The sequence below is a fragment of the Saccopteryx leptura genome, chromosome 2 (genome assembly GCF_036850995.1).
Source record: "Saccopteryx leptura isolate mSacLep1 chromosome 2, mSacLep1_pri_phased_curated, whole genome shotgun sequence".
NCBI classification, from domain to species: Eukaryota; Metazoa; Chordata; class Mammalia; order Chiroptera; family Emballonuridae; genus Saccopteryx; species Saccopteryx leptura.
In genome coordinates, this window is record NC_089504.1 from 346,785,200 (window position 1) to 346,809,793 (window position 24,594).

The 24,594-nt window shown below is 39.9% G+C and overlaps 2 protein-coding genes across 2 annotated transcripts in view; one reads left to right on the forward strand and one right to left on the reverse strand.

Moving 5' to 3' along the window:
• Positions 1-6,600: 6,600 nt before the first annotated feature.
• ZPBP2 (zona pellucida binding protein 2) lies at positions 6,601-15,674 on the reverse strand. The gene is made up of 8 exons (XM_066366379.1): positions 15,567-15,674; positions 15,360-15,425; positions 13,764-13,889; positions 11,985-12,146; positions 10,087-10,305; positions 9,084-9,166; positions 7,780-7,960; positions 6,601-6,722 (listed from the first exon to the last, which is right to left on the reverse strand). The coding sequence occupies exons 1-8, from the start codon at positions 15,613-15,615 to the stop codon at positions 6,628-6,630; spliced, it is 981 nt and encodes a 326-aa protein (XP_066222476.1). The 5' UTR covers positions 15,616-15,674; the 3' UTR covers positions 6,601-6,627.
• Positions 15,675-20,038: 4,364 nt separating this feature from the next.
• Positions 20,039-24,594, forward strand: part of IKZF3 (IKAROS family zinc finger 3) — a 94,466-nt gene continuing 89,910 nt past the window's right edge. Inside the window, exon 1 of the mRNA XM_066364278.1 lies at positions 20,039-20,241. Coding sequence (XP_066220375.1) covers positions 20,235-20,241 — 7 coding nt within the window. The 5' untranslated portion in view covers positions 20,039-20,234. The remainder of the gene's footprint in view (positions 20,242-24,594) is intronic.

The window sequence follows — 24,594 nt, forward strand, 5'->3', positions numbered from 1 at the left end:
TGGACTCGTAGAGTGCCTTATCCATCATCATGGCATTCCCGAAGCAACTGACATAACTGAAAGGTGACATGGCTTACTAAGATCTCAGTTACAGAGCCAGTTGGAAGACAACACCTGGAAATGAAGGGGTGTGTTTCACAGGATGCAGTATATGCTTTGAATCAGAGACCAATATACGGGGCTATTTCCCCTATAGCTGGAAGAGTCCAGGAACCCAAGGTGGGAGTGGGAGTGGGAGTGGGAGGGGATCCTCTCACTGTCACTCCTAACAACCCACTTACAGAATTTTTGCTTCCTATCCTGATAACTTTGAGTTCTACTGGTTTAGAGATCTTCTTTGTCTCCAAGGGGCAGATGCTTCCACTAGGGGACATGACAATGGCTCTCCTTTGAATTGAAAGATGAGACTACCACCTGGACATTTGTGTTCCATATACCACTGAACCAATAGGTAAAAAAGCAGAAAGGCAGGAGGTGGCGTTGTTAATCTATTGGATAGAGTGATTGATCCTGGTTACCAAGGTAAAACTGGGTTGCTACATAATGGAAGCAAGGAGGACTGTGTCTGGAACTCAAGAAATTCTTTTTTTTTTAATGATTTTATTTTATTGATTTTAGAAAGAAAGAGAGAGAGAGAGAGACAGGAACATCAATATCTTCTTGTATGTGCCCTGACCGGGGATCGAACCAGCAACCTCTGCTCTTTGGAAGGGTGCTCTAATTAACCAAGCTATTCAACCAAGGCTGGAACTTAAGAGATTCTTTGGGGTGCCTCTTAGTTCTTCTATTCAATAGTAAATATTAATGAAAACTACTTAGCAACAATAAAAACGGGGAAAAACATGAGGACTCAAACCCTTGGGAATGAATGTTTTGGTCATTCCAACAGATAAACAATCCAGTGCAACTGCAGTTCTGGCTGAGGGCAAGAAAAATAGGAGATGAATAGTTGAAGAAGGAGGCCATAGGTTTCCATGACAACCTCATGACCAATTACAGAAACAAAGTAGCTTAGCATGTTTCCTCTTTGCTTGTTTTACTCACATGTTTATTTTCATAGCTACCCATCTTCTCCCTCTTTCCTATTTTTATTTCATTTACAAGTGGTTGGAAGTTAGTTTCACAATTTAGTCCTTAGATAACAAGATGGAACTGTGATGAAATTTGAGAAATAATAGAGCCAGCAATAGAAACAATGACCGTTGGGACTATGTGTCTCCACAGTTGGGGGAAATGGCGAGTGCTTGTAAGATGGAGAGCAGTATATTCTTAGATAAAAACGTCATATTGTTTTGTCAACACACAAGAGCTCAGATGGGTGCATAGAAAGATGTATATGGAAAGTGAGTGGCCAAAGGGACAGGCTGTATCAGTTATCAGTGACTGCCTCTGAGCTCCAAATACATGTATTTTGTCTGCTTGGTGAAATGGACCTGGGTCTTGTAACTATTTAACTTTGCCAGCTGACGCATTGTTAAACTTTTGCAGAAGAAGATGCTGGAGAGACACTACAGGAGGAAAGGAGTTTTCTTCCTGGTTCTGGGTTGCTCTCTCGACAGGCTCCGGTAGTACATACAACGTCTTCAGTGTCCATATCCTGCGGTGCGTAGTGGCCAGCAGCTTCGCCAACAACCCCTCCTCCTTGTGTGGTTTGTAGCACACTGAGAAATTCCCCAGACACAGCTTTCCTTGGCACTCTAGAGGGTGGATCTCTGCAAATTTCCAGAGAGTGAAATTCCAGCATCGGTGACATTTCTGCCATCCAGTGACCTTCTATTGTGCCCTTTTCAGTAAGGTCTGGATCTCAGCCGTAGGATATGGTGGCTCCTTTTTGGACACTGTCTCAATCCTAGTGGTAGCAGCTGTTCTTTATATCTGCTATCCCTGTATCCTTTGGGGTCCTCTTTATACCTTACTAGCCAATTACTTATTATTCTAATCCTCTCTTATTGTTAATAATTATATCAAGCTTTCTCTGCTCAAATTACTCTGTGCTTTCTGTCTCCTGATTGGACTCTGACTGACACACATACCTACAATGTTACTACTGATACTAAATAACCTTAATAGTAAAACCATAAAATAATGTTACAAGGAAAACTACAGACTATTATGTCTCATGAACATAAATACAAAAATCCTCAACAGAATATTATAAAATCAAATCTAATAATGTTTTTTTTGTTTTTTGTTTTTTTTTGTATTTTTCTTAAGTTGGAAACGGGGGCAGTCAGACAGACTCCCGCATGCGCCCGACCAGGATCCAGCTGGCATGCCCACCAGGGGGCGATGCTCTGCCCATCTGGGGCGTCGCTCTGCCACAATCAGAGCCATTCTAGCGCCTGAGGCAAAGGCCACAGAGCCATCCTCAGTGCCTGGGCAAACTTTGCTCCAATGGAGCCTCGGCTGCGGGAGGAGAAGAGAGAGACAGAGAGGAAGGAGAGGGGGAGGGGTGGAGAAGCAGATGGGCGCTTCTCCTGTGTGCCCTGGCTGGGAATTGAACCTGGGACTCCTGCACGCCAGGCCGACGCTCTACCACTGAGCCAACCGGCCAGGGCCTTCAAATCTAATAATGTATCAAAATAAGTATATACCACAACCAAATGTGATCTGCTTTGAACATGCAAGAATATTTCAACATTTGAAAATCAATTTATGTCATCCATCACATCAACAGGCTAAAGAAGAAAAATCATGATCACATCAGTAAATGCAGAAAAAGCATCTGGCAAAATCCAATATCCATTCATGATAAAAACTCTCAGGAAACTAAAAATAGAGAAGAATTTCCTCAACTTGACAGAGACAGCTATTAAAAAAACTATAGTTTCACATCATACTTAATGGTGAGAAATTGGATGCTTTCTCTCTAACATCAGGAACAAGGAAGGATGTCTCCTCACCATTCCTATTCAACTTCATAGGGGAAGTTCTTGATAATGCAATAAGACAAGGAAATAAAAGATATACAGATTGGGAAGGAAGAAATATAACCCTGTTGTCTTTGTTCACACATGACATATTTATGTAGAAAATCCCAAAGAATTGACAAAAAACTTTCTGGAATGAATAAACACTATAGTAAGGTCACAGAATATAAGTTTAATACACAAAAGTCAATTGTCTTTCTACATAGCAACAATGAACATTTGGAATTTAATAAAAATACAATATCATTTACATTCACACCAGAGAAAATTAAGCATAAATCTAAGAAAATATGTAGAGGATCTATATGACGCAAACTATAAAACTCTGATGAGATAAACCAAAGATCTAAATAAATACAGAGATATTTCATGTTCCTGGATAGAAAGACTTAATATTAAGATATCAATTTCCCCCAATTTGACCTATAGATTCAATGCGATTCCAACCAAACTCCGAGCAAGTTATTTTGTGGTTATCAACAAAATGATTCTAAAGTTTACATGGAAAGGCAAGATCCAGAATAACTGACACAATAATGACGAAGAAAAACAAAGCCAGAGGACTGATACTAACCAAATTTAAGACTTACTATAGAGTAATCAAGACAGTGTGGTATTGATGAAAGAACAGATAAATTGATAAATAGAGAAGAATAGAGAACCCAGACACAGACCTACACAAAAGTAGTCAGCTAAACTTGACAGTAGCAAAGGCAATTTAGTGAATGAAGAACAGTTTCTTTTTCTTTCTTTCTTTCATTTTTTTTTTTACAGAGACAGAGAGAGAGTCAGAGAGAGGGATAGATAGGGACAGACAGGAATGAAGAGAGATGAAAAGCATCAATCATTAGTTTTTGTTGCAACACCTTAGTTGTTCATTGATTACTTTCTCATATGTGCCTTGACTGGGGGACTACAGCAGAATGAGTAACCCCTTGCTCAAGCCAGCGACCTTGGGTCCAAGCTGGTGAGCTTTGCTCAAACCAGATGAGCCCGCACTCAAGCTGGCGACCTCGGGGTCTCCTGGATCCTCTGCATCCCAGTCTGACACTCTATCCACTGTGCCACTGCCTGGTTAGGCAGGAAGGACAGTTTCTTCAATAAATGGTGACATACAACTTACTTTTTACAAAAAGTAATTCATCTTAGACCCAAACATAAAACACTATACTGTTAAGTTCTAGAACAGCAGTTCTCAACCTGTGGGTCGCGACCCCGGCGGGGGTCGAACGACCAAAACACAGGGGTCGCCTAAAGCCTTTCTGATGGCGACCCCTGTGTTTTGGTCGTTCGACCCCCAACCGGGGTCACGACCCACAGGTTGAGAACCGCTGTTCTAGAATATAAAGGAAAAAGATCTAGATGACTTTGGATTTGGTCATGATTTTTAGGTATGAAAGCATGATACCTGAAAAAAAATCAATAAGTTGCCTGATCAGGTGGTGGCACAGTGGATAGAGCGCTGGACTGGGACTCGGAGGCCCCAGGTCCCAAACCCCAAGGTTGATGGCTTGAGCCCAAGGTCGCTGGCTTGAGCAAGGGGTCACTCGCTCTGTTGTAGTCCCCCGGTAAATGCACATATGAGAACACAATCAACGAACAACTAAGGAGCCGCAACAAAGAATTGATGCTTCTCATCTCTCTCCCTTCCTGTCTGCCTGTCCCTATCTGTCCCTCGCTCTGACTCTCTGTCTCTGTCAAAAAAAAAATAAGTTGGACTTTGCTAAGTCTCTTTGGTGAAAGACACTTAAAAGAATGAAGAGACAAGCCTGACCAGGCAGTGGTGCAGTGGACAGAGTATTGGCCTGGGATGCTGAGGACCCAGGTCTGAAACCCTGAGGTCACCAGCTTGAGTGTGGGCTCATCTGGCTTGAGTGGGGTTACCAGCTTGAGAGTGGGATCATAGACATGACCCCAAGGTCACTGGCTTTAGCCCAACGTCACTGGCTTGAAGCCCAAGGTCACTGGCTTGAGCAAGGGGTCACTGGCTTGGCTGGAGCCCCCCCTCCCCCGCTGAGTCAAGGCACATATGAGAAAGCAATCAGTCAACAACTAAGGTGCTGCATGAAGAATTGACGCTTCTCATCTCTCTCACTTCCTGTCTGTCTGTCTCTCTCACACACAAAAATAAATAAATAAAGAATGAAGCGACAAGCTACCAAATGGGAGAAAATATCTGCAAAACATGAATCTGACAAATAACTTGTATCTAATATACAAAGACCTCTTAGAACTCAACAATAAGAGAATAAACAATCCAACAAAAAATGGACAAAGATCTGAACACCTCACCAAAGTAGATATACAGGTGACAAGTAAGCATGTGAAGATGCTCAGCATTAAATGTCATTAGGGAATTTCATATTAAACAATAATGAGCTACCACTATATACTTAGAATGGCTAAAATCCCCAAACCGAAAATACCAAAAGCTGGTGAGGACAAGGAGCAACAAGAACACATTCATTGCTGATGGGAATGCAAAATGGCAAACCAATTTGGGAGCCAATTTGGCAGTTTATTACAAAACTGAACATAATCTTGCCATAAATCCAGCAATCATCTCCTAGGTATTTACATGATTAAGTTGGAAACTTATATCCACACAAAAACCTCCCCACAAATGTTTACAGCAACTTTATTAATAATCAAAAACTGGAAGCAACAAGGATATCCTTCATACATCCAGCCATACAACGGAATATTGCTCAGCAATAAAAAATTATCAGGTCACAAAAAGACAGGGAGGAACCTTAAATACATATTGCTGAGTGAAAGAAGTCAGTTTGAAAAATTTACACACTGTATGATTCTAAGTATATGACATTTGGAAAAGGCAAAATTACAGAGAGAGTAAAAAGATCCGTGGTCGTCAAGGATTCTAGGGCGAGGGAGAGAGATGAACAGGTATAGCACAGGGGATTTAAAACTATTCTGTATGAAACTGTAACGGTAGACACCTGTCATTAGGCATTTTTCAAAACTCACAGGACTGTATAACACAAAGAATGAACCTTAATGTGAACTATGAACTACAGTTAATAATGTATCAATATTAGTTTATTACTTGTAACAAATGTTTCACACTAATGCAAGATGTTAATAATAGGGGAAATGGGAGAGGTGAGGGAGTGAGCGAGAGCAGGGACATGGAACTCTACCTCATATCTGCTCAGTTGTTCTATAAATATAAAACTGTACTAAAAATAGTCTATTAGTTATGTAAAAAAACAAACTAAAAGCAAAGGAACCGAAAGAAATTACTTTTCGCTTCTAAATACAAAGGTGATATATATGCCTTTATATCATATAAGAGTGACTTCAAACAAATTAATATAGGGAAATTATAAAGCTTTTATTTTATTATGCTTTGCTACTCTTCTTGACCTTAATGTAGGCATAGGCACAGAGCAACAGATTTAGTTCATAAACAACAAAACATATTTCATTAAAAATCATCCACTAATACTTACACTTTCCTTTGTACACTGGAGATATTAGATTAAATGCCTTCTTAGAAATGCCATGTCAGTTATCTTTTTAAAGTTTCTTAAATGTATGTTTTCCAATGTTTTGGTCTTGCTCAATGGAACTATGATGTTCTGGGGGTGTGAACAAATCTTATGTCCCCCCAATTCCACAAGCAAGTAACAATGCTTTCACTCCTAATCTTCATATTGCAGCTTTTGTTTGAAGTTTATGGGCAAAATTTAGCTCCGTAGGTATGGATGGAAACGCAGGTCTGACAAGTAACATTAGAATCAGGACTAAAAGTCCCAGGAACACAAACCACTGCAGAAGAAAACACACGGAGCAGATTATTATAATTTCAGTTAGAGGTATTTTATACCAATAATATAAATCAGCCGTTAATATCACACCATTTCTATACCTATGACATAGTAAGTAATGTTCAGTCAGTTAAGTTGTGGAGACTATTTGGAAGTTTCAAACATTGTAATTTAATGATTTTAAAGGCAGGAGAAAGTTAGAATTCTATTTTTAATTAGTAACAGCATTTTATAGTATCTTCTGCAGTGCCCCATTTATGAGTTCCTATTTCTAGTTTTCTTGTTCTTATTTCCAATTCTCTGTTTTCTAGGCAGGGCCATTCTGTTCTCCTTCACAGTATAGTAGCTTAAGTCAGAACACTATAGAAATGTTCTGTAATATAAAAGAGCACATTAGGAAGAATTGATATACATGAAGATAATTATATTTAGAAATTTGGCCTTTGAATTTTTACTTCCCTTTAGCCAAATATAACTTTTTTGTAAGGGGATTACCATAAAGACTCAATGCAGCCTGACCAGGCGGTGGCGCAGTGGATAGAGCATTGGACTGGGATGTGGAAGGACCCAGGTTCAAAACCCCAAGGTTGCCAGCTTGAGTGCGGGCTCATCTGGCTTGAGCAAAAAGCTCACCAGCTTGGATCCAGGGTCGCTGGCTCCAGCAAGGGGTTACTCAGTCTGCTGAAGGCCCACAGTCAAGGCACATATGAGAAAGCAATCAATGAACAACTAAGAAGTCGCAACGTGCAACGAAAAACTAATGATTAATGCTTCTCATCTGTCTCCATTCCTGTCTGTCTGTCCCTGTCTATCCCTCTGACTCTCTCTCTGTCTCTGTGAAAAAAAAAAAAAAAAAAAGACTCAATGCAATTAATTATCCTAAGTGAATTATTCATCTATTCTTCTGACCTTATACTCTAAATATTTGTATATTTATATATTCATTTAAAATTTTTTATTGAATTTATTGGGGGTGACATTGGTTAATAAAATTATATAGGTTTCAGGGGGACAAGACTATAATATATCATCTGTAGATATTTCTATTTTATAATTACCGCAACAAGTAGCACAATTACTGTGTAGACCTTCATTTTTCCCAAAGCCTGGACGACAGCTATCCATACGTTCCATTTGTAAACTGTGGTCCACAAAATGCATCGCTGGTTGAGTTTTATTATAGTGATGGTGGAAAATATATGCTTGGCTCCGGAAAAATTCTGCTATTCGATCTCTTGCCTAGATTTTAAAATACCAGCGAGAAGTACACTGACTAAACTGTGAACCAATTTCTCCTCCTGCATCAGAGGCAATCTGATGTACTATAAGCATGCCCATGCCGTCCATTTTTACACAACAGGATAAACTCGAAACGTTATGTGTTAATGCTAAAATTAGTCTCATCTTGACCTTATCAATTATTGTCAATTCATATGTACAATGCTTAAGAAAAATTAAACTGAGGTTAATAAACACTTAGGTTGAACTATTTGCAGCATATCTACTCCATTTGTAGATAATGTTTATCGTTTCTAATTCCAAAGAGCCAAGTAAAACTTTCCTCTAATCAGCATTACAAACTGATAAACATTTTAGTATTTGAGCATAGAGTTTGGTAATGGTAATGACTAATATAAACTCAGTGCTCCCCATAATCCACGCACAATATTAAAAGGAAGGGCTCAGGAACTAGACCAGGAGAGAGAAGGGATTTTTTAAAACTATGTCCTTAGCCTCTGAAGACGGGAGAAGAGACAGCAACTGTTGTGATTATCATACAGTTTTAAAAGAATCACCAATTTAACTTAGGACAACCAGACTGTGAGGTTGTTCTGCAAGCTGCTGCTTAGTTAACATCTGGGGAACAAACACCAGGGACCCAGCCTTCTGTCATAGATAAACATATATTAACATGGGAGCTATATGACATTCCACATGTACTATTCCAAAACAAAGCATCTTGAAACAGCCAAGACTGTCACAATCTGTTTCAATAACCAAAACCAAAAGTCAGTAACACTTCATATTTAAGTTTTTCAAATAAAAGAAGAATTTAGCTCTGGCTGAATAGCTCAGTTGGTTACAGTATTGTACCAAAGTGCAGAGGTTGCCAGTTCAATCCCCGGTCAGGATATATACAGGAACAGATCCATGTTGCTGTCCTTTTCTCTCTCCCTCTAAAATATCTCCCTCCCTCTAAAATCAATAAAATATATATTAAAAAAAGGATAATTTAAGTCTGCTTGCTTAGAATGTATTGATAAGTATTCACATGGAGAAATAGATTTCTGAAATAGTTACAGAAATTTTAAATAGCTTTATTGACTATTCAAATACTTTCTCCTTACAATGACATTCTCACCTGGAGGATATTATGATTAGTGATATCTTCACAGTCAACAGTATCATTGCATGCACCTTTCCATGGTGGCACATAAGAATTAACTGGAGAGGAAAAAATGGTATCTTCACAAAAGGATTCTATGAAGTTCCAAACATGCCAATAAAGCTCTAAATCACTGGTAGTCAACCTGGTCCCTCCCGCCCACTAGTGGGCGTTCCAGCTTTCATGGTGGGCGGTAGCGGAGCAACCAAAGTATAAATAAACAGATAGATTTAACTATAGTAAGTTATTTTATAAAGATTTATTCTGCCAAACTTAGCGAAAATCCGACATAAAGTACTTGGTAAGTAATTATTATTATATGCTTTAACTTGCTGTAACTCTGCTTTATAAATTTTATAAAGTAAAGTTACTTCCCTACTTTATAAATCACCATTACTGTGGAACTGGTGGGCAGTTAGAAAATGTTACTACTAACAGAGATACAAAAGTGGGCGGTAGGTATAAAAAGGTTGACTACCCCTCCTCTAAATGCTGAATTCAGTATGAATGGATGCATGTGTTTAATCTATCTAATCCTAGTAATAAAAGTTGTACAATTTGAATAATTTGTACATTGTGATTTTACTCCATCTGGGGGTTAATGGAGGTAATTACAAGGCTTCAAAACAAATAGAAATAAATTTGGTTTGGTTCCTCCCTTTTATGTTCTCCCAAATGCAAGTTAAAATTCTATAAAAAACTGTGTTAAATATTAGCTGCATAGTTAAAATCCATATTTATAAAAATAATGTTGACTTCTAAAAAGAAAGCAACAGTATGTCACAGTTGAAGGTAAATAATGTGTTAATTTTAAAAACTAAAACCAAGCTAAGACCAATAATATACTTTAGTGCTTAACAAACATTTAAGACCTGCTATTCTTAAGACAGCTCACATTAATATCGTAATTAATTTTGTAATCTGTCATGGTTCAAAATTAAACTCATAAAATTAAAGAAAAGTTAAAAAAATTTTTTACCTTGAAAGGTTATAAATAGCTCGTGTATGAGGCCTTGTTTTGGAAGTTTAACAAAATGGCATTTATATGATGGTTTTATGACATGACATGACAAATCAGAGATTAAATTATTCAAGATTTTCTTCAGCACTCTAAAAAGCTGTTCATTATATCTTCCTACACAAGCCTTTGTGGTAAAACGTAGAGCCATATGATATGAATAATCAGGTTCCCGATAGGCTTGAAGAAAGATGAGAAGAAAAATGTGCCTAGCATTAATTTCCTCTAACGATTTTCATATAACATGCAATAGTAAATTCATCCATCTTTGCTCGTCAGCATAGAACCTTAACTTATCCAAGAAAATGTTTTTATCAGTTTGGTCTCACAAAAATATACAAAATTAATAACTTTAATAAAATTTCATCTGATACATTTCCTATTCATTACAAGTAAAGAAATGGCTTCTGTGGACTGGCAAGATAGATAAGTTAACAGTATCAAGGAAAAAATAAGATTTCAGGGAGGAGGGTCTTAATTGGCAGAGTGACATTGTTGTCAGAACAGTCCAGTGAAAGGGATCATTAATTTGCTTTATTGGATTAAGCATCAGTTTTTAAGATACCAGACACAAATGTGATAAAGAAGATTACATATCTAAACAGTGGGAAGTGGGAGGCTAAAAGGGGATTATTTAGGATACACTTTCTCTCTCTCTTTTTTTTTTAGAGAGAGAGATGAGAAGCATCAACTTGTAGTTGCAGCACTTTAGTTGTTCATTGATTGCTTTTTTTTTTAACAGAGACAGAGTGAGTCAGAGAGAGGGATAGATATGGACAGACAGACAGGAACGCAGAGAGATGAGAAGCATTAATCATCAGTTTTTCGTTGCGACACCTTAGTTGTTCATTGATTGCTTTCTCATATGTGCCTTGACTGTGGGCCTTCAGCAGACTGAGTAACCCCTTGCTCAAGCCAGCGACCTTGGGTCCAAGCTGGTGAGCTTTGCTCAAACCAGATGAGCCCGCGCTCAAGCTGGTGACCTCGGGGTCTGGAACCTGGGTCCTCCTCATCCCAGTCCGACGCTCCATCCACTGCGCCACTGCCTGGTCAGGTTTATTGATTGTTTCTTGTATGTGCCTTGAGGGAGAAGGGGGGACTGAGCCAGTGACCCCTTGCTCAAGCCAGTGACCTTTGGGCTCAAGGCAGGGATCATAGGGTCATGTCTATGATGATCCCATGCTCAAGCCAGGGACCCCATGTTCAAACTGGTGAGCCTGTGCCCAAGCCAGCGACTTCAGGGTTTCAAACCTGGGTCCTCAGCATCCCAGATTGACACTTGATCCACTGCGTCACCACCTGGTCAGGATAAGATACACTATCTTGACATTAATTTAAGCATTTGCCTGGTCAAATGCACCTAAAATATTTGTTCAGTCATAATGATTATATCGAACAGATTCATTTCCACTAAAGAAACCATATTCGTGTGTGTGTGTGTGTGTGTGTGTGTGTGTGTGTGTGTGTGTGTGTGACAGAGACAGGGAGAGACAGAGAGAGGGACAGATAGAGACAGGCAGACAGGAAGGGAGAGAGATGAGAAGAAGCATGAATTCTTCGTTGCGGCACCTTAGCTGTTCATTAATTGCTTTCTCATATGTGCCTTGACAAGGGTGGGGGCTACATCACACCGAGTGACCCCTTGTTCAAGCCAGCGACCTTGGGCTCAAGCTGGTGAGCTTTGCTCAAACCAGATGAGCCCACGCTCAAGCTGGAGACCTCGAGGTTTTGAACCTGGGTCCTCTGGATCCCAGTCCAACGCTCTATCCACTGCACCACCATCTGGTCAGGCAAGAAACCATATTCTTAATGCTGATCCAAACTAAGTATATTAAGTTAAAATGTGCTTGTGTTCTTACCAAACATCATAAAGTCATATTTCTCCTTTACCATCTTTTCTTCTTGGGTTTGTGCTTTGACGGTCTTATAAGAAAGAGTACATGTATAAAGTCCAGACAGAGGCTCCAGAAAATCTTTCACCATTAGTTTTCCTGTTTGAGTTATATTTACTCGATAATTTCCTAAACAGAAATAGTAAATTAATTGGCTATTTAACACATAACAATTCAAACATTATTTAGTAAACTTGGGGTAACAAATAAATACAAAAATTTAAAACTTAATAGACTATTTTAACTTTAAGAATTCAACAAAATCTGCCTGACCAGGTGGTGGCGCAGTGGATAGAGCATCGGACTGGGATGTGGAAGGACCCAGGTTCGAGACCCCAAGGTCGCCAGCTTGAGCGCGGGCTCATCTGGTTTGAGCAAAGCTCACCAGCTTGGACCCAAGGTCGCTGGCTTGAGCAAGGGGTTACTCGGTCTACTGAAGGCCCGCGGTCAAGGCACATGAGAAATCAATCAATGAACAACTAAGGTGTTGCAACGAAAAACTGATGATTGATGCTTCTCATCTCTCTCCATTCCTGTTTGTCCCTATCTATCCCCCTCTCTGACTCTCTCTCTCTCTGTCCCTGTAAAAAACAAAAAAGAATTCAACAAAATCTTAATTCAGTCATATTACTCTATGGAGAACCACATGAGATAAGTACACTTTTTTTTAAATGTTTATTTTATTGGTTTTAGAGAGAGAGGAAGGGGGGAGAGAGAGAGAGACAAAAGAGAGAGAGAGAGAGAGAGAGAGAGAGAGAGATACAGGAACATCACTCTGTTCCTCTATGTGCCCTGACCGGGGATCGAACCGGCGACCTCTGCTTCAGGACGATGCTCTAACGAACCGAGCCATCCGGCCAGGGCGAGATAAGTACACTTTTGAAACAGATTTTGATTTTCTCTAATTCATTTCTTAGCATCTAATTTCAATCATTTATGCCAGTAATTCAGTAAATAAAATTACATAGCCCTGCAATACTATACAAATTTTTCACATAAGATAGATATTAATGTTTATAATCCAAGACACTCTTCTAATATCATGAAAAATTACATATTAGATACTTCATCTCCTTTTACAAGTGCTACAAGGATAAAGTTTAGGTTTTATACAATTTTTTAAATTTAGTCATTTTAGAGAGGAGAGAGAGAGTGAGAGATAGAGAGAGAGAAAGGGGGGAGGAGCAGGAAGCATCAACTTCCATATGTGCCTTTTTTTTACATTTAGAAAGAAGGCAGAGAGAGAGAGAGAGAGAGAGAGAGAGAGAGAGAAAGGGGGTAAAGTGGGAAGCATCAACACATAGTAGTTGTTTCCCATATGTGCCTTGACCAGGCAAACCCAAGGTTTCGAACCGGTGACCTCAGCATTCCAGGTCACCACTTTATCCACTGTGCCACCACAGGTCCCACATATGTGCCTTGACCAGACAAGTGCAGGGTTTTGAACCAGCAACCTCAGCATTCCAGGTTGACACTTTATCCACTGTGCCACCACAGGTCAGGCCAGTTTTATACAATTTTTAAAACTAATACAGCTCTGGGAAGTAAGATGTAAAAATTACTAATTCAATTTTTACATGAGGAGAAAATAAGGCACAGACCAAGACACAACATGATCTAAGAATGGAGCAAGTGAAACTGCAATTAAAATTAAATTTCAATATGTTCATTCCAATAAGTGATAGTGTTTTTCTAACATATGTTCACATCTATAAAAAAAGATGGTATTAAAATAGAATAATTTACCTGTTAATAGATGTTCATTAGGCCCAATCCATAAGTACGTGGGGTCCACTGTTTCTTCTTCAGCACGTTTTGCATCCATACAGACAAGGAATGGGCTATTGTGATGTAATTCTACATATATCGTCACTGTGGCAAAATGCAATAATATATAACTACATTACATAGCAAAATTAAATTAATAAATACACTTCCTACCATTTTGTCCCAAAGATAAGTTCTTTTCAGATTTCACTACTTTAAATATCATTCATTAGAACATTTAGAATGCCAAAGCCCTTTTTGTTTCTTTTTTGTGTGTGTATGTGACAGGAATAGAGAGAGGGACAGATATGGACAGACAGCCAGGACAGGAAAGGAGAAAGATGAGAAGCATCAATTCTTTGTTGTGGCACCTTAGTTGTCCATTGATTGCTTTTTTGTATGTGCCTTGATGGGGGTGTAGGTTGTAGGGGTGGCAACAGCAGAGCTAATGACCCCTTGCTCAAGCCAGTGACCTTGAGCTCAAGCCCATGACCCTTGCTCAAACCAGATGAGCCCACGCTCAAGCTGGCGACCTCGGGGTTTCGAACCTGGGTCCTTGGTGTCCCAGTCCAATGCTCTATCCACTGCACCACCACTTGGTCAGGCCTGTTTTTAACATTCTTAAAAACTCTTGACTACTAGTTAATTTCTTTACTATGATATGGTTTTGTTTATAAAAATGTACACGATACAATGTACAAATTCAGTACTCATTGCAATCAATCATAATTTTTGAAGGGTTAATGAAATCAATTTAAAGATCAGAAAAGGGCTTGAGCTTGGTTGCAAAACTATTTTAAAGATGATCATTGTCACCCTTAAGGGAAACTTGATATTTAACTATAAATGTCCTCTGTTGGAAACAATAATTAGCCTATATGGCACATACTAGGGCGATTTTCTGCAGTTACCTATTCTGTTTCAGATTTGGTGGAAGCAGCAATAATCTGCTTGGAACCAAGATATTTTAAAGCCTACTGAATGTCAGGTTCTGAAAATATAAAGAAGACATCGTCTTTTAATTTGGCGGAGGCGGAGGAGGGCGGGGTCCAAACGTTCAGAGGTTTCAAACATGACAAATGCTACAAACCGGCCCAAAGTTATCTAAGGTGAGCCATGTGACTACTTTTCCTTGAGGAGTGTGAAAAAGTTTCATCACAGTGATAAAGGACATTTGAGCTGAACCTTTAATAGATGTGTAGGAATTCTCCTAGTTGATAAAGGGAGAGATAAGGGCGTTCCAAACAGAAACTTCCAGTCCTGGAAATTACCCCTCTGAGGGGCCTGGCACGTTGCAAAGCAGCAGAGACCCCTGGAAGTGAGGTGGCATCAGAGGAGCCCTGGATTGAATCCTAGCTCCTTCCGAGCTGTGGGGCTTTCGACAAGGTGATACCACTAAAGGCGCCGTCGCGTCGCTCGCTGTAAGGGTGAAACACGCAACCTTCAGGCAGCGCTCGGCACCAGGCAGACGGTCAGTAAGCATTCGCTGCCTTCCCCTCCACGGGAGGAACCTCCGCAGGTCCCCGGCAGCCGGGCTCTTCCGATAGGCTGTGCGAATGAAGCGGCTTTTATTACCTGTGTGTGCTGTTTCGCCATAAATGAAGCCTTTCTCAGTGAATTGGGAAAAACGCTGCCAACCAACTGCGGAGGAAAAGAAACCACTGACATTTCAGGCTGAAGAGGAGCCAGGGGCTTCGGAGTGGGCGGGGCGGGGCGGGGCGAGGCGAAGGGGACGGGCGGGCAGGAGGGGAGAGGCCTGGAGGCCGGGCGGGAGACACCCACCGCTGGTGAGACACCAGAGCACCGCGGAGGCTAGGAGCCACGCTCGCATCGCGGCTCCCGGGCTAGCGTCGCGGGAGGCGTCCAGGGCAGGCCCCTTCCAACTCAGCCCCGCCCAACACCTCCCATCTCTCCTCCACCGAGCGGAGCAAACCGCCGGGGTCACGCCCGGGGGCGGGGCGAGCGGGCTCTGGGGGCGGGGCGAGCGGGCTAAGACCCGAGCGCGGGAGGCCAGCGCCCCGCCCCCAGGCGTGCACGCGGCCGCCGTCCTGCCGGGGGCTTCGCGCCTCCCGTCCGGCGGTTCCTCGGCGTCTTAGTTCTCCCAGCAGCGCGTGCCAGGAGGAAAGAGGGAAGGAAAGAACCCAAGGCTTGGCGTTTCTGATACGTCCGTAGTCTAGGGGCTGAAGAGTTCCACGAGGAGAACACTGCGGGTCCCAAGTATGGCAGTGGGGGCGCGTCGAGTGTGCCATTATATTAGGACCCTAGGAAGGGAGAAGCTTGTGAGAACATCGTCCTCTCACGGGGAGCGGAGAGCCACCTGCGTGACCATTTCCTATGCCTTTTTTTCCCCCTCGTGAACTGAGTCTGAAACTGTGTACATTTCTCAAACTCTTACACCCAGTTTTTACCCATCTGCGTTCTTCTACCCACAAAACGAAGAACCTGAAGAACCCCACCGGTGCGCCCCCAGGGTGTCCTCAGGCCTTCCCACTCGAAGAGGAACATTCATTTTTCATTTCCAACTTTATCAGATGACATGAGAGACCCTGCATGCAAATCTGCGTATGGTTGTGTAGTAACCTTGCTCTAAGAAACGGGCCCTGGCCCTGGCCGGTTGGCTCAGCGGTAGAGCGTCGGCCTGGCGTGTGGGGGACCCGGGTTCGATTCCCGGCCAGGGCACATAGGAGAAGCGCCCATTTGCTTCTCCGCCCCCCCCCCCTCCTTCCTCTCTGTCTCTCTCTTCCCCTCCCGCAGCCAAGGCTCCATTGGAGCGGAGATGGCCAGGGCGCTGGGGATGGCTCCTTGGCCTCTGCCCCAGGCGCTGGAGTGGCTCTGGTCACAGCAGAGCGACGCCCCGGAGGGGCAGAGCATCGCCCCCTGGTGGGCGTGCCGGGTGGATCCCGGTGGGGCGCATGCGGGAGTCTGTCTGACTGTCTCTCCCCGTTTCCAGCTTCAGAAAAATACAAAAAAAAAAAAAAAAGAAAAAAAAGAAACGGGCCCTATGGAAAGGCAGGACCTCCAAATCTGCTTTTCCTGTGTGGATAACTAAGTCAAGATCAAGAGTGCTTCAAAAGAGGCCAAGCTCACGTCTGTCATGGTCCCTTCCTGGCTATTAATTTGGTGGCCTGAAAGGCTGTGCGTGTTGTCTATTTCTTAGCAGCGGGACACCCTCGGTCGTGGTTTTGAGTAGGCTGGTGGGCGGAGAGCCTAAGGTTCAGACAGGGTGCAGAATGATTATTTGGGGTGAGATCAAGAGGATTTTTTTTTTTTTCAGTTTTATTTCCTTCCAGCCGAGTCAGTACTTGGACTATGTCAGATGGGTCCGGGAGCAACCTTTGTCAGTGATTTCATTTTTAGTCACTGTTAATTTTATCTACATAGCATAAGCCATGAAATGTGATTCAGTGAGTCAGATCCACCCATGTCAGTTACCATGTCTAGATTCATGTTTAGCCTCAACGGTTCCTTCTTAAGGTGAGAATAGTGAAGACAAATTCAGGTATTATCTTTCTTTGATTCCCTAGAAGTTTATCATTCCAATTTTAGTCCAAGTACATTATAAATCCAGTGTTGTATTAACTTCCCTGTTATAAGTAATTGAGCCTTGTAAATCCAGTATGATAAATTTGAGTACTATCAGGAGAGACTTATCCAAATGAATAGTAGTTGTTTGTTGAAACTACCTATCCACTTTTGAAATAAACTTTATTTTACATTTACAGAAAAATTACAAAGATAGTACAGAGAGTTCTGATGTACTCCTACCAAGTTTTCCCTACTTCTCAACATCTTACATTAGTATGGTACATTTCTCACAATTAATGAATCAATATTATTATTACATTACTAGTTTTAAAAGTCCATCCTTTACTCAGATTTCCTTCGTTTTCAGCTAATGTGCCTTTTCTGCTCCTGGATCCCATCCAGGATCCCACATTACATTTAGCTATCATGTTTCGTTAGGTTCCTCTTGGCTCTAACAGTTTTTCAGACATTTCTTGTTTTTGATGACCTTGACAGTTAATGACAGTTTTGATGACATTAATCTGACTTTAAACCTGGTCAGGCACTTTGCAGAATGCCTCTCTCTTGGGTCTCATCTGATGTTTTTCTCATAATTAGATGGGGTTTTGGGTGTGGAAGACTGCAGTGGTAAAATGCCATTCTCATCACATTATATTAAGTGTGTATTCTATCAACATGCCTTATCACTGTTAATGTTACCTTGATAATCTGGCTGAGATTGTGTTTGTTGGGTTTTTCTACTATAAAATTATCCCCCTACTGTACTTTTTGGAAGGAAGTTCTATGTGAAGCCCACACTTAAGGTGTGTGGAGTAGCTACATAAATCCCTTACCCAATTTACTTTTTATTTATCTCCTTCGGCATTACTCTCTGAAATCCAGAATACTCAATTTTGAATTATTTAGAGAGTTGTAATATTTATTTAGAGAGTTGTTCCAATGTTAAGTATAAAGAACAATGTCATGGAATATAAAAAATTTTTATATAAGTTTTTAATAACCAAGTAATAACTATTCATCCTTACACCATCCCTGTGAAATTTTACAGTTCCTCTTCTGCTACTTTTGATGTGCTATTTTTGCTTTTAGAAACTAACAAACAACAAATTTCCCCTTTCAATACTAAAATTAGACCTGGTGTTTAGAGTATTTCTCTGTAGTTGATATTATCCTGTAGAACTCCAACCCATGCAAGCTATAGTGATGTTGTCAAGGTACCATAGTCTCAAAGTCAACCTAAGGTATTCACTCATTTTAAAAAATCATGCACATACACACACACACACACCTCCTAATCCAAGGTATGTTTAAAATAAACTAAAATTCATAAAATTGCAAGCATACTTTAATTTGTAAGAGTGAGTTTCTTCTGTTATGATCTGCTTATGCACAAATTCCAACCTTAAGTCTCAAATATATTTATATATGCTAATGATATAAATTTATACCAAGGGTGGAAGTGGCCTTTTAGGGAATCATTCACTTGTCCAACTCAACACACTAGGTATCTTTATAAAGACTGAACAATGTCTCTTAGACTTCAGTGTGAAGAAAAGCCTTTTTTTTTTAAAGTGTTATGTGGTCATTTCCCCTTTCCTCTCCTTCCAGTCAAATGTATGCTTTACCTCTATAAAGTGGGAAGGATGCCTGACTAGGTGGTGGCACAGTGGATAAAGCGTCGGACTGGGACTCAGAGGACCTAGGTTCGAAGCCCTGAGGTCCCCGGCTTGAGTGCAGGCGGGCTCATCTGGTTTGAGCACAGCTCACCAGCTTGAACCCAAGGTCGCTGGCTCGAGCAAGGGGTTACTCGGTCTGCTGAAGGCCCATGGTCAAGGCACATATGAGAAAGCAATCAATGAGCAACTAAGGTGCCATAATGAAGACTTGATGCTTCTCATCTCTCTCCCTTCCTGTCTGTCCCTCTCCCTCTCTCTCTCTCTCTCTCTCTCTCTCTCTCTCTCTAAACAAAATAAATAAATAAATAAAAATTTAGAAAGTGGGAAGGATGTTGGGAAAAGATGTTTACTGGTACATCTCTGTGCACTAACACCTTTGAGTTGATTTTACTATCTTAGCACCCCCCACCTTAATTCTACTTTTTTAAAACTTAATTCTCTGATACATTATGTATTTTTGTAAGTTGTCTCAGGTCCTGTTTGGAAGAAGGCAGGGTAATCGAACATTCACATACACAGAGTGTGTAGTATTTTGTGACTGGTGACAAATAAGCTGAGTAGTTCCCAGAAGGGAAAACCAAAGTGAGGGAATTGCTTCCAAAAATGAAAAAGCTGAGTTGATAAAAGTGCCCAAATTCTTCTGAATCGTCTTAGAACGTTCTGGAAATTTGGACTAAGAACTTTTATCATGTGAAAGGAAATAACTGAGGTAGAAAAACATAATACTTCGAATGAAGTTAGTTCTCATCGATATTCATGGTTATTATCCCCGAATCTAGACCAAAAGTTTCGGATCTTGCTCAATTTAAGACAAACCTCTTTTGAACTTAAACTTGCAAGGAAGCCATCCAGACTCTCCTGCCCGTCAGTCACCCAGTATGATAGTACTTTTCCATCCTTGTCCTTCTAAAATAGACCTTTTGAGAGAATTTACTGATGGCGCCATTTCCACTCTTTGGGGGTTCTCAGGTTTGACATTCAAAAAGGGGATGGAGGCGCAGGACCTCCTGCGCGCCTCGGTGAGCGTCTTTTAAAGCCGCCGCCAGCCAGCGCCGCTGTAACCCCGCGCACCCGCGGGTCGCCGGCTCCTGCCCCTTTCGCTCTGCGCCGACTCGGCGGCTGATCCCGGGGACTCCCCGCGCCGGGAATCTCCCGCCAGCTGCGCGCTGCGTCCTGGCGAAGGCAGGAGCACGTGGAGTGGCCGGGTGGTGAGAGCTGCTGCTCCAGCCCAGCCCAGCCCGGCGGCGAGATGGAAGGTGAGCCTCCAGCCCGCTTCTTTTCTGAGGGGTCTTTGAAAAGCTCGTCAGGGCAAGCAGCGGAGAGAGTTCCTCCTGAATCTCGGTTTTGCTTCTATTTGTTTCTTTTGTCAAAAGTAAATACGAGGCTATTCAGAGGGCAAAGCGCGTCGTTTCTCATTCATCTCTCATTTGCCTCCCCTAACCCTGATTTTGGAAAGTGGTAATTTTTTCGCAGTTTTATTTCTTAGGGGGTGTCAAACATGAGGGATGAGCTTTTAAGTCTGCAGAGGAAGAGTACTTATGGGGCGTCCCTGAAATGGCAGCAAACCTGGGTTGGAATGAATAATCCTTTGGGGGGGGGGTTTCTCCCCAATCTAGGGCCTCAGTGTCTATTGGAATTAGGCTAATCTGAGTGGCTTGTTTAGAAGGAAAGGTGACTGTTTTTTCTTCTTCTAAGAATAAATACTGTTATATGGGAAAGATAAATTTTAAAGTGGTTGGCACTTGCTGGTCCCTTGGAACTTGATCTTCTAATAATACTTCTTAACCCTAACCAAACATCAGGTTCACATTGAGTTTCATTTGAATTAATTTTGAAAATCATATTTATCTTTACTTCTCAAAAAAATTCCAGTATGTACTTCTTTGGGATAACTAAAATTTCATACTACCGTTGTAAACTTTTCAATAGTCTTTTCAACAAGTGTTTCTAAAGCCTTGAAAATGGTAGATACATCTCAAGTTGGGGGAGGTGGTGATATTTAGAAAATCAGAATTTATGAGAAATATATTCATTCAATTAATAAATGAGATCATGACACCTAATTAAAAAGTTAATTTGATAGATATTTTAAATAGCATGGATATTCTCTTCATAAAAATAAAAAGATCTCTAATTGCCATGAACCTTGATCTTTGGCAGCTTTAGAGTATAGGAAGTCATTATCGTTAAATTAAATATTTTGGGACATGAAAATAAATATGGTAAAGCTTTTGTTTCACAATATAACTGAGTGCAATAGTATAGTCTTAAATCCTCAGTGTGTACACGGGTACGCTAACAATATTTTTAACTGCCTTGGCCCATAGATACATATTTTTTTAAGTAGGATGCCCAGTAATGCATCAATGAACAGTATGTGCTTATGTGTGCATAGAAACTTTTAAATGGCCATTATTGAATAATGCTTCAACCGTTTTCTCATATGATAAACTCCTTATGCTTTATAAATTTAAATTATCAGGGTTTTAAAAGTAACTCATACAAATCGGCACTTTGAATATTTTTAAAATGGTTTATGAAGTATAATTTTTAACACATAAAGGTTTCACTGGCCAAGGACAGGAAAAATAATTTAAGAAATTCTCATGCTATATTACAAATGAATTGCTGATTTTGTTTTTCTGAAATTATAAATCAGTTCTACAACACTATTTTTTCCTAATCTTAACCATTTCACTTCTGACAGATAAGGTACAGACTAGTGTAAATCTGTGGAAACTTCAGTGTTTCTCTGTAAATGTTAATACTACCAAATCCATTTATTTGATGTGCAGTAAAGATATTATTGACTAACTAGCTGCTTTAGGTATTAATGCCATGACAAACACTTTTAGGTAAGCCTGGATGCAGGCTCTGAATAAGGAAGGAATAAAAGTTTGTGTAGAATTTAATTCAGAATGTACAGACTATATATGGAAAGTGATTTATAAATGGTCAATAGAATATACATAAGTGATCAGTTGTGAGTTTAGATAACTAAATTTGTAGGTCCATGGAGATACATAGTATACAGTAAGCTTAATGCAAAAACTTCAACATGTAAATCAAAAAGTAAAAATTTAAAAATGGTTAACAATGTGAATTAGGCTATTCTAAGTTCAGGTCTTTGAGGACAGAGTATTTATTTAATGCAGTAACATATCTAGTTCGTTTATAGCCACCCAAGATTGACTAATATGGCTCATGGCTTTGATATTTAAAATCAAGTATTTTTATGTTATTTTGATATTTTGGTCTTAATTTGCATAGGGATTTGACCTATACCTCTCATTTCTTGACAGTGTAAGAAAATGGAATAATTTATGGAATAAATTTAGTCTTTGTCTAATTTGTTGGCCAAATTGAAATAGTATAGTTTATTGAGAAATGTGAAGCTGTATAGTCAGTCATTCACTTCACATAGAAAATCTTTTAAAATTCATTCTTCATTCAGAAGAAATTTATTGAGACTTTCTAAGTGTGGAAATATGAGATGAAATAAGCTTTTGAAATAAATATCTTGTCATGTAAAAATAGTTAATGCACATAATAAATCAGAAGCTATACATTTTTTTTCACAATCTGTGATCTTAAATATTTTCTCTCCAAAGACTCTTTATGTTGCTAAATTTTGTTGTTTGTGCTGTAATAGTTCCTTCTATCTGGTATGGTTGAGAAATGAGGTGGTTCACAAATATTGGCATGTTTCCCATTCAGTATGAAACCTTTTTATTTAAACAATATTGGATGGAGATCTAAGTGTATTTATTATACAGCTCCCTGCTTTATAAACAAGTACACAAGAGAGAACTTTATCTTGGCGACCCTGGGTCACTGTTCTGACCATCAGGTGATTTGTTGTTCTATAGTATATTCTCATGGGGGGTTTTAACTGTGCAGAGCTGAATGCTCCTACACTAAATATTCCCAGGTTATTGTGTACTTTTTGTCTCCTTTTTAATGTCATCTTCTACTTCTTACCACATTGCATTTCAAGGTCCCTTTCTATGTTTTGGATGGTTGAGATTTACAGACATGTAGCCTTCAAATGGTGGAGTTTACTGGCCCCCCCCATTATGAGCAAATTAAGGATGAAATGGTAAAGTTCAAAGGAACAAAAGCCGCAGAAAGGCCATGGGGTCCTGGTAGAACATAATTTTAAAAATTTCCTATAATCCAATAAATATACTATTTCAGACTTCTATGTCTGCTAAAAATTTCGCCTCCTTCTTTACCTGGTTACTCCTACTCAACTTTCAAGACCCTGCGCAGGCATCATTCCCAGGATGTCCTTCGGATGACCTTCCCTGGTGCCTTCTGGTGGTTCCCCTACCCAGTTCCTCACCTCCCTTGGCTAGGCTGGAGGCCTTTCCTTTCTGGGCATACTTCTGCCAGCTGTACTGAATTTACTTATTGCTGTGTTTATTTCCCCACTGGTCTTTAATCTTCTTATTTTTGTATGCTCAGTGCCAGGAACAGTTTCTGGTTTATAAAAGACCCTCAGAGCATTCAATTAAGAAAATAGTGCTGAAAAGTAATTTTTATTATTTTATTACGATGCCTTTTATTTAATTTTTGTGAGTAGGGAATTGGTGCTAGTAATTCTTTGATAGAACTCAGAAAATTCTTAAATTAATTAAATGGTATAATAGAAAAAGAAAGCTTAGAAAACAAAACTATTTTTTTTATGATTAAACTATCACGTAAAGCCAAATCTTATCTATTAACTATACATCAGCAGATTTGGGGATCACATATCAGTCCATTGAAATATGGATCAAAATGAGCAGAAATTTGTTTGCTCAATCAGTGAGATATAGATGGTACCATAAAATTTCCAGGGTTACCTTTTAAATACCTTATTATTAATGTGTCATTAATATATAAATGTATTATACTTACACTTAATTAGGACTAATTAGTAGATCTTTAATTAGCCAATGTTAATTGTCTCCTGACTCAAGCTATAATTCTTTGACCACATATGAGAACTGAGTGATTAACACAGAAACCTGCATGTAATAAGTGCTATATAAATTTTTTTGTGCTAAGGATTTATTAATTACTGTGAAAAAGACCTTAAACATCACAGGGCATATAGTGCACTCTGCTATCTAGCCTTTAAAAAATAAAACTCTCCATTAAGTGATACATTTATATGCACTGGCATATGGGTGGATGCTTTATCCACTAAGCCACCTGGCCAGGGCTAGAATGATAGTCTTTACTCATTATCAATAATTCAAAATCAGCTCACCTCCTGACATTTTATATGAATGAAATTTGAAACACACATATATATATCACAAATTTTATTTATTGGTGAGTGTTTTAGAGATGAAAATTTTGGCACAACAGATTATTTGTGGGTTTATAAAGGACGTTTTTTTAAAGTAAGAGAAGTAGAAAACATTTCAATAGCATCACAATACAAAACTATATTTTCTACTTTTAACTCTTAATTATCTAAAGATTAACTAGGTTTCTTGCTGATTTTGGTCATTAATACGCTTGTAGCCCCTTCTAGACTGTTAAGTTCCAAAGTGTAGAGGTCTTTTTTATTACCAGTGATAATTAGTACCCAGCCAGTCCCCAACACATCGTAGGAG